The 12,213-nt window shown below is 44.2% G+C and overlaps 1 protein-coding gene across 7 annotated transcripts in view; it reads right to left on the reverse strand.

The window, feature by feature from the left end:
- rasa3 (RAS p21 protein activator 3) overlaps positions 1-12,213 on the reverse strand; it is a 29,279-nt gene that overhangs the window by 14,350 nt on the left and 2,716 nt on the right. For all 7 annotated transcript variants that reach the window (XM_028954845.1, XM_028954844.1, XM_028954841.1 and 4 more), the window contains exons 2-4: positions 5,212-5,329; positions 4,222-4,325; positions 188-282 (exon numbers count right to left, since the gene is read on the reverse strand). In XM_028954845.1, the coding sequence (XP_028810678.1) occupies positions 188-282; positions 4,222-4,325; positions 5,212-5,329 (317 nt within the window). The remainder of the gene's footprint in view (positions 1-187; positions 283-4,221; positions 4,326-5,211; positions 5,330-12,213) is intronic.

Here is a 12,213-nt window from a genome sequence, read left to right on the forward strand (position 1 = left end):
CGTATCCCTTTTTGGCTGCTTTGATTTGGCACTCAGTGCTGCTCTGCAACATGCCACATACACACACACAGAGCTAAAAAGGAATAACTTAGACTTGCTGCAGATGCATGCATTAGCACAATCCTTCCATCTGTGAAGACAAGTCACGTGCGTGTGCATGTATGAGTCTGCATATGTGTACTCCCACCTGTACTTCTGAGTCCGCGCTGACTGGCTGCAGCGGGAACCATGTGTCTTTACCATGGTACTTCTGCAGGTCTTCTTTCTTCACCGCGACTTTACCTGCACAGAGACAGTGCAGCACTCATTCAACCAATCACAGCGCAGTAATTCAGCCAGTTAGAGAAAAGCTAACAATGACACAATGACATCCCACAAATCCCACAAGGTGACAGACATCAATAGCCAGACCTATCCATAAAAAAAAGCTTCTTATGGAGATTAAATGGCGCAAATAATCCAAGAAATGCATTTCATTTTGTTTGTGTGGCTAATTATTGATTTGATAAATTCTTGGGTAATGTAAGGTCCAGAATAATTAAAGTGCAACTGATTTTGAGCATCACTTCAGAAATCAGATTACACTACTGACGAAGTTACGTTAATTAATGAGGAAACAGACTTCAGCATTCCAGGGAGAAATGGAACATGTGAGAGAGGGAGAAAGATCAAAGAGGAAGAAGTGAAAGAGGAAGAGAGTTACGGGCCACACACTAGAGAATTTATTTTTATTTTTCCATGCATTCCCATAACTGGTAACTCTTCTGGTAAACCTCCTCATTCCTTGTTTCCAACCATTTTCTAGTAACAGTAATAAAAAATAGAATAACATGAACAGTACAACATGGTACAATAACAGTACAAAAAAATGAAAGAAAGGTGGAATTTGTCTGACTATCTCTATTCATCATGGATGATGACAACATGAAAATAGTCATATCACGATAATTCAAATATCTTGCCCAACACTGACACCACAAAAACACGAAACCACAGATCCTGTTGCAAAGAACATGTAAAACTTTCACACACACACACACACAGATGCTGTGTGTAAAGCTAATTTAACATATCTATGCCTACATCTAGCCATACTCCAAAGTTTATCCTCTTAATAAAATATCCTTTTTTCCTTTCTCTGCCTTTCCCTAACTTTCTTCCCATCAACACACACACATAAAATATGACTAATGCACAGTAGGAGGGAGGATGAAAACAGAAACGAATCCAGCAAATGCTCGCGCTTATCAACAAACACAATGTCTTCCCATCCAACAAACTTCTCGCTGTGGCATCTGACCAATTTCCAAAATTACATTTCCAACATTTAACTCGCAGCACAGAGAGAAAGAGGTGGCTCTTAGAACCTCGGTGAAGTGAAGGAGAGTGGAACACAAGCCCTCCATTGCACAAACACACACCATATCGGCCAAAGGTACACACGCTCCTCGACCCTGTTACACAGAGAGAGGCGTCAGGATTTTATTTCACATAAAAGCACTGCTAATCTGTTTTTCTCCCACACACTGAAGCAGCCACTTTCTTCCAGTCAGCAGGTAGAAACGCCACCTTCCCCTTCACCAGGCGCCGACCATTCTGTTAAATTTTAACAGTGCAGAGGCGCTCGCCTGGGGGGGCTGGATGCCCCAGATAAAAAAAAAAAAAGGAAGAATTAAAATTAAGTTGTTGTTTTGTTTTTTTTACTTTTTTTTTTAAGTTATTAATGAACTGTTCAAGCTGCACACATACGCATATTGTCCCACGGAGATTAGGGACAATCCGGTTATAATATTTGTAAAAAACAATGTTGAAATATTAATACACCAAGGGGGCGTTTGTGTTGCTATAAGCTCTGCATCTACATTACTGGATGTAAGAATTCTGTGTGCTGGTAATAACAATTAAAGTGCTTTACACAGTAAAAAACAAAATTCACTAAATATAATGCATTAAAACAGTAAGCGAAATATAGAACATGCCAGCACGTCTAATAAGTCACAGAAAATAAATGGGTTTTTAGCCTCGAGAAAGGGAGGGAGAGCTCGTTACACAACAAAAAGGCACAGATAAGGCGGGAAAGGCTCTCGGCGGACAGCAAGGATGTAATAGGTCTATCAAAAATAGAATTTTGACCACCATCCAGCGTAACAATGCTAAACAGGCCATAATGTGCCTGGGTTTTTTAAATGTCGAATGAACTGTTGAAAGTGAAGTGATTGTGATACTCAGCACAGCACATAGTGACACAACTAAATGTGTCCTCTGCATTTAACCATCACCCTTAGTGAGCAGTGGGCAGCCATGACGGGCGCCCGGGGCGCAGTGTGTGGGGACGGTACCTTGATCAAGAGGACCACAGCAGCACCTTGGTGGTTCGGGATTTGAACCCACAACCTTCCAATTAAGCGGCAAGGCCACCACTGCCCCAAATGTTTTGATGAACAAAGTCACGAGTTCTCATGCTGCGTCCTTGACGCAAACATACGAGCGTAGTCTTGAAGTCAGAGTTCCGCGTAAGGTTCCGCAACACTGGGACATGCGGTGAGTCCTGGAACACGGTGGCATGGCAGCCAGCGTCTGAAGGCGATTAAAGACGCAGGTTGCAGGCCAAGCGCCCTCACCGCGGGAACTGAGCGCGGTGATTCACCGCCATCTCACCCATGACTTTCCATGTCTCATCAGCCGAGCTCATTTACTCTATCATCGCTTCGGAAGCTTGGGAAGTTTGATCTGGCGTGGGAAACGGGGCAGATGGTGAAATCATGTTTGGAGGAATAATTAGTGTAAACACCCATAACACGCTCGGAACTGATGAGGCAAAAAATTATTTACAGTGCACTTTTGTGGAGAAGGAGGAACTTTTAACAGATTAAACTCCACCCAGGTTCTTGGTTTCAGACCAGCAAAGCTTTGGCACATGTTCAGGGACCATCCTCAAAAGTGAAACTACATTTTTACAATTGGGCAATTTGGCTCTTCCTCTTCCATGACACTTCAAGAGTTTAATAAAAAACGAAAATTACTTTTTTCACCTTTTTCAAAGGTCAGTCAGAAAAAGAAATGGGAATAACACGCTAGTAGTCCAGCATCACAACAGTTCTCCAACAAGAACACTTTTTGGGCAGTGGTGGCCTAGCGGGTAAGGAAGCGAACCCGTAATCGGAAGGTTGCAGGTTTGAATCCCGGACCGCCAAGGTACAACTGAGGTGCCACTGAGCAAAGCACCGTCCCCACACACTGCTCCCCGGGTGCCTGTCATGGCTGCCCACTGCTCACCAAGGGTGACGGTTAAAAGTAGAGGACTCATTTTGTTGTGTCACTGTGTGCTGTGCTTGCTGTGCACCATAATGACAACCACGTAAATATTTTGTCACGACAGAGCCTTACAGAAGTCCCTTTGAAGTACCACAACATTGGCTCCTGTTGATTCCAGTTACATTTAATTCCTGTTCCTTATAATAAATAGGTTCTCTTACATAATGAACCCTTATTCCTTAAATCACCTCACCATGAACAGTGCACAGATGCACAGATGTTACAGGCATTTGTGCAACAGAACCACTACGCGGCGGCTGTGATGCCACGCTCGAGGTAATTCAGACGGATTATGAAACAAAACTCAGTGTACGGTTTGCGTTTTGTAAATGTTTGCTGGGCAGTGAGGGCTGTTAAATGTAAGAGAATTTTGTTGATTAAAATCATTTTACACTTTAATACATGCTAATGCACAAGGTCATCAAATCTTTGGCAAATCCACAGAAAGATTCAACAGCATAAACCAACGAACACACACACACACACACACACACACACACACACACACACACACACACACACACACACATCTGCCGAACAGATTGAACTCATTGGCTTTGCTCCGTTTCTCTTGGCTCTAAAGATGGGAAAACATCGGACACCCCCCTCCCTCCCAACAAAACACAACCATGCCCCTCTAATGCTTCACTGGGGAAACCACTTAAATCCCAGGGATCTGGTGCAAAATCAGCCAATCAGAGGACAGGAACACAAAAGGGACCGATAGGGACTCAGAAACAGCCGTGATGCTGTTGCTCAAATATAGATTTTTGTAAATCAATTTGATTCAGATCAAAAACGATTCATGGCACCGTTATTCTCCATCAGATGAGCGCTACATAGCTGATCTCATGGCTCTGATGCATCAGTGAGTGTCAACCAATGCGGCGGCAGGGTTTTTCTCACCAATGCTGGAGTCCCTCCTGAAGACGTCCCTGTCAAAGATGTAGAAAGAGAGGTGGCGGAAACTGCGGGGGATTTCACAGTAGAAGTCTTCTCCATAGAAGGGGCTTGAGAAAAGAGAAATGGAGACAAAGTGAGACAGAGAATATGAGAGAAAAATGTGTTGTGCCACATCCTCGGCTGGCGCTGATTTATATACCCCTTCTACTTTTTATTCCATCTCTCCCCCCACACTCTTCCTCCCTCTCTTTCTGCCTTCCGTTACGCTGATATCCAGCGATGTGGGAAAAACTTGGCTTGACTTGGCCTTCGCTGATAATTAGCGTCCTCGCGGTTGGCACGTGCACATGCACACACGTGAGCCGTTTTACAGCATTCAGGTTGTCTTAAAGTCCATTGATCTCCAGGAATCAGCACCACAGACAGCTCAACTTCATTAATCCATAACTACACGTAATTAATGCAGTAACTGCAATGAACACACACACACCCCTTAAAACTGCACAAAAACAGGTTTTGGATGAAGATATATGCTCTTAGATAAGGTATAAGATTCCACTGTTTGTAGAAATATGGTTCTAGCAATAGGCTGTTATTTGCATATGCCATTCCAAGAGTATAGTGGCAAAGCAATTTTAATAATATAAAAAAATGTTTATGTGTATGAATAAAGTACCATCTGGACAGAGGATCAGGATTAGGCCCAAGAGATATGTCCTGAATTGCTATCACGATATTTCATTAGATTTTTATCACAATATTCTAAAATTCATACATTAAAAACAAGTAAAATAAATGTGTGGTTTTGACTTTTTCTGAATAAAAACACAAAATAGTATTAACTAATATTTATGGATCATGCTACATGTATAAAAGCAAATTACACTCATAATAACACAATTATTTTATCAATAAAAAATGGATAAACTGTGTTATACATTTGTCTTCCAGTGGTCACACACAATCAGAAAGAGGATGAGGGATCTCATGTACCATAGAGATTTCTCAATGATCTTGGTCCTGAAGACCTCCTCCTGGTCCAGGTTGACGGTGCAGTAGCAGTCTCGCATGCGATTGGGTCCAGGGTACGGCGGAATGTTCTTGGCCTCGCCTGAGGGTACGAACAGACAGACACGGCTTAGTGCGCTGCATCAACTGGCCCTGAAAAGGGGCACTTCTGCATCATTCTGGACAATTACAGCGATGAGCATCAGCGGGAGATCAAGCAAGTTTCTTAAAATGCCGAAGCCTGTTGAAATGGGGCTTGAAAAGCTAGGGCGGCTCTGTGTGTGCACCCATGCACTTGTACATGCATTACCATGTGTGATTACAACAAGCACACTAAAAGACAGACAAATGTCAGATTATTTGTCCAGGAGACCCAGAACATTTTTTCCCAGCCAACGCAGTCCAGTTTTTGGGGAAGTGGTGAATAAGTGGACCAGAGGGATGCAGGTTCAAATGCCACCAAGGTGCCCTTGAGCAAGTCACCGTCCCCACACTCTGCTCCCCATGCACCTTTAATGGTTGCAGACCGCTCACAGAATGGTGATGGGTTAAATGCATATTTCTTTGTGTGTGGTGCTGTGTATCACTTTAAAAGTGGATTCTGATTCAGTGCGGATAAACAAATTTGTGTCTTTGCCCATGAAGACTTGGAAGGGGCAGATTTGCAAATGTTCCATGACATCACAATATCACCCTTTGGTTCTGACATCATGTTGGTGGAACGTGCGTCATCGTTCTTTCACACAGACTTGTTAAATACAGACCGTCATTAAAACAAAATCCATGAAGGATTAAACATTTCCATTACAAACGTATTGTAGATATCCCAGCTATTTAAAAATATGCGTGTATGTGCGTGTACGCGAGTTGTGTGTGTGTGTGTGTGTGTTTTTTTATACGTGCACAGAGCGGTCAGTGTTAGGGAACATGCGTGGGACTTTTCCGCAATGTTCCGGAGCTCAGTGGACATATTAAACACGTGCACCGGCTGTACCTACAACAGGAATGCAGCTTAACCGCCCATCAAGATACACGCTCTCGTACGAGGTTAGGAAAAGCGCCCGGTGCATGTGTGGGTCCGTGTGTGTGTGCTGATCACATTACGGACCCCGGGGCAAACGAACTGCTTTTCGCTCCCACCTAGTGCCCGGCATCAGGTTATTCAATTACTTACCTCGCTGTTAAAACGTTCCTCTTGAATTGGTCCTGCGGCCGCCCCCTTCCCGGGCGCTACGCCGACCGTCTAATAGCTGTTTAATACGGACTTTTATAAGAAAAGAGCAGCCGCCGCATGATCTGTGTAACATGATTGGCGCGAGGTAACATGGGGGTTCAAACCCATAACCAAAAACGTGACTCTTCTACACCTCCCCTTCCTCCTGAGTAGCTGGAGGAAAGAAGTGGTGGGAGTGGGCTGATCCACTTCACCGTCCTGATGGGTGAAGTTTCTCAACTTCAAAAATCCCCCCGGCCCTGACCGCCTTCACCGTCCTGCTCTGTCTTTTGTCAGCCACTGTTTAAAGGTTGTATGTTTTTTTTAATACTTTTTTTAATAAATGTGTTGGTTTTTACACTTTTGCCGCTTTATGGCTTTAAACTGCGTCGCCAGACAGCTCCAGACCAGGCGGACTCGCGACTCTGCCGAAAGGCGATCGTTGTGGCATCTAGCGACAGGGCCTGCTGCGCGTGCCCTCAGAAGGGATTGCGGGGGAGGGGGGGGGCATAACCGCGCTTGTCCCTGTTTGTGTGTTTGTATGTGCGCGAGGCAATGACGGCGACGGATCAAGGGATTGATGACATCAGGGCAGGAGGGCTTTAGAATCCGCTCTTTCATTTCCTGTCTGAACCCCCCCCCCTCCCCCCTCCCCCCCAGGCCTGGCCGCGCAGCGCATAATCGCCGGGATCCTGATTGGATTACACCATTCAGGTCGCCCAGGAAACCACAGCATCATGGGATTACGGCTGCGCGGCCGCCGGTCGGGGAATTTGGGTGCTGTGCCGTTGCTACAGTGGCAGCGGCGCCCCGCTTCGCTCACGGGCCGAGAGGCTACAAGAGCCGCGAGTTGTGCGAGCGATACAAACAAAACAGGAAGTGCAACCCTCCGCTGCCCATCTGTTTCCCCACCCGCCGCCCCGCAGAGAGAACCGGGGAGAAATTACGGGCCTATGGGAACTTTTTCTCCCATGTCCATACAGGCAGGGGAGAAAAAGCTTCCTGTTTTTGGTGTGTGCGCATGTGTGTGTGTGTGTGTGTGTGTGTGTGTCGGCCACCAAAAGATAACACTCTAATCCTCTTTTCTGCATTCGCTCATCTTTCTCTACGCCTCTCTCCATCTTTCCCGTCCCTCTCCCACCGAATCCCCAATGTACGTGCTGACGGTTCCGTCTGCAGCCCCTCGGAGGAGGACCCACGCGTATTCCCCCATTCAACGCGAGATGCCCGTCTCTCCGCCGAGGGCAACGAATCCGCTAGGAGCAGGTACACAAACGCATGCCGCAAGCCGCCAACAATAATTACAGCGAGGAATGAAATGAAAGTGAGAAGAAGAACGAAAAAAGAGTGAAAGTAACACTCTTGGGTGGGAGGAGGAAGCGTCGGCGAGACGAAAACTGTAGAAACATTGGGGGAGAGAAGGAGTGAGTGGGGTGTGCAGAAAAGACAAGATTAACACCAGCCGTGTGGGAGGACAGCAGGATGGTGCCAAAGAGGAAGGAGTGAAAGCTGAAATAAAGAAATAAACCACTAAATCCAACTGTATAACTCTCTCTAAATAATGTATTTAAAAGTATTGTGTGTATGCGTGTGTGCGTGTGTGTGTGTGGTAAGGGGTAACGGTCCTATTATGGATCTCTGACCCACCCGTACACACATTTTGCTGCTTTGTTTGGTTCCACAGCTGGAACCAAACACACACACACACACAAATCTCCCCTCCCTCAACAAAGGGAAAGCCCAAGACCTCCACACTTACAGCTGGGAGGGAGACAGTCACAAAGTGTGTATAGAGAGAGACTCTAAATGTAGCAAGAGAGAGGGAGCCAAACGGCGACAGGAAATGAGATAGTGAGAAAGGAATTTCGACTGCATCCAAGACGTAGCGATTTCAAAGACACTGAACAGCGCGAGGGACCAGGAAGCCATAAATGACCAAGCATCAGAATACAGACAAAATATATATGTGGAGTTATGTACTTAACAAAAAAAGGTGAAATAACTGAAAACATGTTTTATATTCTAGTTTCTTTGCTCTGATTACTGCTTTGCACACTCTTGGCATTCTCTCGATGAGCTTCAAGAGGTCGTCACCTGAAATGCTTCTCCAACAGTCTTGAAGGAGTTCCCAGAGGTGTTTAGAACTTGTTGGTCCAGCTCACCCCAAACCATCTGGATTGGGTTCAGGTCCGGTTAAGTACATAACTCCACATGTGTTCATTCATAGTTTTGATGCCTTCAGTGAGAATCTACCAACGTAAATGGTCATGAAAATAAAGAAAACACATTGAATGAGAAGGTGTGTCCAAACTTTTGGCCTGTACTGTATATATATACACACACACACACACACACACACACACAAACAGTTAACAAACCAATAATGCTGAGGTACAGCAAAGCAGAGAGCTAACGTTGCTAATGCTAACCCTGTGACCCCATCTGGCCCTGCTGCCTGTTATGAGGGGAACAGACATCATGACTGCACACAGGGACACTTTGTTTGCCTCGAAAGCCCCCAGGGGATCAGTGCAGAGGAGCATCCGCCATTCCAATTCCACCCCATCAAGACTGCAGATTGTCTTATTTTTGCTAGCTTTTTCTAACCCTTGTTTTTTTGCAATTCTGCTCTATTGGGTGCGCAGATTTGTGGACGCCTGACACTGTGCGCAAAGTCTGTCGTTGTCAAAAGGGCACTTGTTCATTTCCTTTGATACAACTGTGCATGGGAACTATGTGGCTCAACAGCCGTGTTTCGTTCAGAGGAAGCTCTGGTTAGATAATATCTTGTTGTGGCACTTGCTCTTGTGCCATGAAGTTAGTTTACCAATAATAGCTCAGGTCACATGACTGCATGTATACATAAAATGCATATATATATATGCATTTTATGTATACATGCAGTCATGTGACCTGAGCTGTTTTTTTTTTTTTCCTTTTGTAATCACACTATGGGGGTCTGTGTGAAACAGCATTTCAAGACATGACACTGTATACTGTGTATACTGTCGTATTGACAATAAACCTCTCTTGAACATGAAATAATGGCTTTTGACACCATGCAGATTGTTTTCAAAGCAGTACACGCTCATGAAGCTCATTATCGCCATGCTCAATCGCACTTAATAGCATGCTTATAGGACATGTATTAAACTGCCCTGAAAACAAGGAATGTCCCCCAGAAGTTTACTTGATGTGTGAAGTCCCCAGTTGGTCCACAGTGTTCTCTAGAGAACGTTACTGACAACCAAGTTCTAATTTGGTCTTAATTGTGATGTTGCGAATGAGACCCTCACAGAACGTTCCCATTAGGTCACCCAGACAACGTTCCAATGTTGGTTCTACCATAATCCCATAAGGGGGATGCCGAAAGGACATTTCTGGGACATTTATTAACATATACAAAAGTATAATGCTATTCCGATGGATATTTAAGAATATTGTCAAAAGTTGATTTCTGATGGATATGTCAGAATATTGGCAAAATTTGATTTTGTGTTATGTTGAGAATTTACCCACCAGTATGGCTTGCGTTTGTTTGGTTGGTGTGTTCAGTAGATGGTTAAGGACTCGCTTGGTGAATTTAATGAATTAAAACATCTCCTGCTTGGAAAATATGCCACTTGAAAAGTTGAAAAGTTTTTGCCTCAAGCCATGCGAGATAAGCAAAACAGCAGTTTTGGCAACAGAGGACATCGTTTCATTACGAATTAATGAGAAGAATCCCTGTTGGTGCTTAGAAAGCATGTGTCTGGATTCAACTCTATAATTCTTTTCCTGATGCCAACACACATCAATATTAAAATGTCATATGAGGTGACTAAACATTGTGTATGATCATATCTAACATTCCCCTAATGTCCCCTCTGTGTTCTGAGGAAATTCTTGGAATATCCCAAATAAGCTCTCCGCAGAATGGAAAGGGAACCCTACATACTGACATTTGGGGAACATTGGAAGAGGACCATAAGGGGTCATTGAGCTCCTAAACACCTCTGGTTGCCACACAGCCCATTCAAACCTCACAGCTTTAAGTCAATCAGCTTGGAAAGCTAACTTCCACCTCACATAACCTCAGCATCATAAGCATCTGGCGTTGGATCCCAACAAAACTGCATCAAGTTAAAGAGCTCACTGCACCGGCTTAGACTCGATGGTTTCAGCTAAAGATAGCGATGCTTAAGCTACAGATCACACAACGTAAGCCTGGACACATTGATATTCGGAAATAATTTTTTCACCAGCCGACAGTTGCACGGCATCTGAGAGTTTTACAGCTGGTTCCATGGGCGAATCACAGTCAAGCACGAACCAGGAAAAAAAATAAGTACTGCTGTCGATGCCACTGAGGCTGTGAAAACCAACCAGTAGCTACTAAAGTAACAGGGTGTGTATGACTGCACGTGGGGTATCTGGTCATGTGTTGCAATCCTCCTGTTCCATTGATAAAATTCTCTGCATTTTTGAAAGTGCTTCTCTTTAACCAAGTGAGTGAGAAGCTCTCATTCAAGACCACTAGAATTAAACACATCTCTTGATCTTTGCCCAGCTAATAAGACATAATGGACCTGTGAACTCTATTGAGAGACTACCATGCAACGTGCACTAATTTATTATATTTATCTATTTACTTTTTTTACTATTTACATTTTGTCAGTTTGCACCATGTAAAACTTTTTGACTCCTAATTTGCAAAGCAGTGCAGTGCAGTGCCTGTAGTGTTTAGCGTAAAAAAAAGCCTACTTAATGTGCCTTAATCATTGTGTTGTCTTGTATCGTTATGTATACTCTCTTTTAGGGCTGCTACTAATGAGTATTTTAGGTATTGATAATTTTTTTATTAACTGAGGTGCAAAAAAAGCACACGTAACACGTGGTCGTGTTGAGCACATGCACAGACCATTCGGTGTCAGGTAACCAACGTTATAGACCGGCTTCAAAGCTGCAACTTTTTCATAAAAATGTGTGTCTTTAGCATAAAACCATGCGTTAAAATGCAGCCGAATTATGGCCCATATCGCCTTTTTTTAAATAATTAAATGTCTCCGAAATGTGCGGAACAACGAATCGTTTATGGAATTCATTGCTGACTCTTTTAGTAATAATTTTTTATTGATTTAATCGATGCATTGTTGACCCACAAACCATATTCATATAGTAGGGCAGTGGTGGCCTAGCAGTTAAGGAAGTGGTCCCGTAATCAGAAGGTTGCCGGATTGAACCCCGATCCGCCAAGGCCACCATGTGATGTGCTGTGTATCACAATGACAATAACTTCACCTTCACTTTCCTCACTTTCACTGTCTTATTATTTCACCCTTTACATGTATTGCAATACTCTGCAGCGACAAAGAAAAATCTTGACACTTGATCAATCGTAGATACGGGACTCATTCATTACCCTCCATTCAGTCAGGGTCTTGCAGCCTCGCCGGATTGGTGTTGATCTAAGGTCAGGCTCAACCTGAGCTTATCTTCATTCACAAGGAGCTCAAAGGCCAAACTAATTAGAGGACAGCGCATTTAGGCCATTGACCGTGAATGGAGAGCGCTGCTGCTAAACTGAATCGTGAGAGGACGAGCGTGTCTAGGCTTACGGTTTGCTAGGCCACTGTCTGGTTTCATGCAGACTGCTGTGCATGAAGCTATTCACGTCCCGCTCCCAATGGCAGGTGAATGTCAGATTTGACGCTGAGCAACGGAGGATATCGGGGCTCCTTTTAGCAGGAGGGACAGTTCTGCTGATCTCTCTGCAGTGAGAAATGGCCGGAATG

This window comes from Denticeps clupeoides, chromosome 15, assembly GCF_900700375.1.
Source record: "Denticeps clupeoides chromosome 15, fDenClu1.1, whole genome shotgun sequence".
NCBI classification, from domain to species: domain Eukaryota; kingdom Metazoa; phylum Chordata; class Actinopteri; order Clupeiformes; family Denticipitidae; genus Denticeps; species Denticeps clupeoides.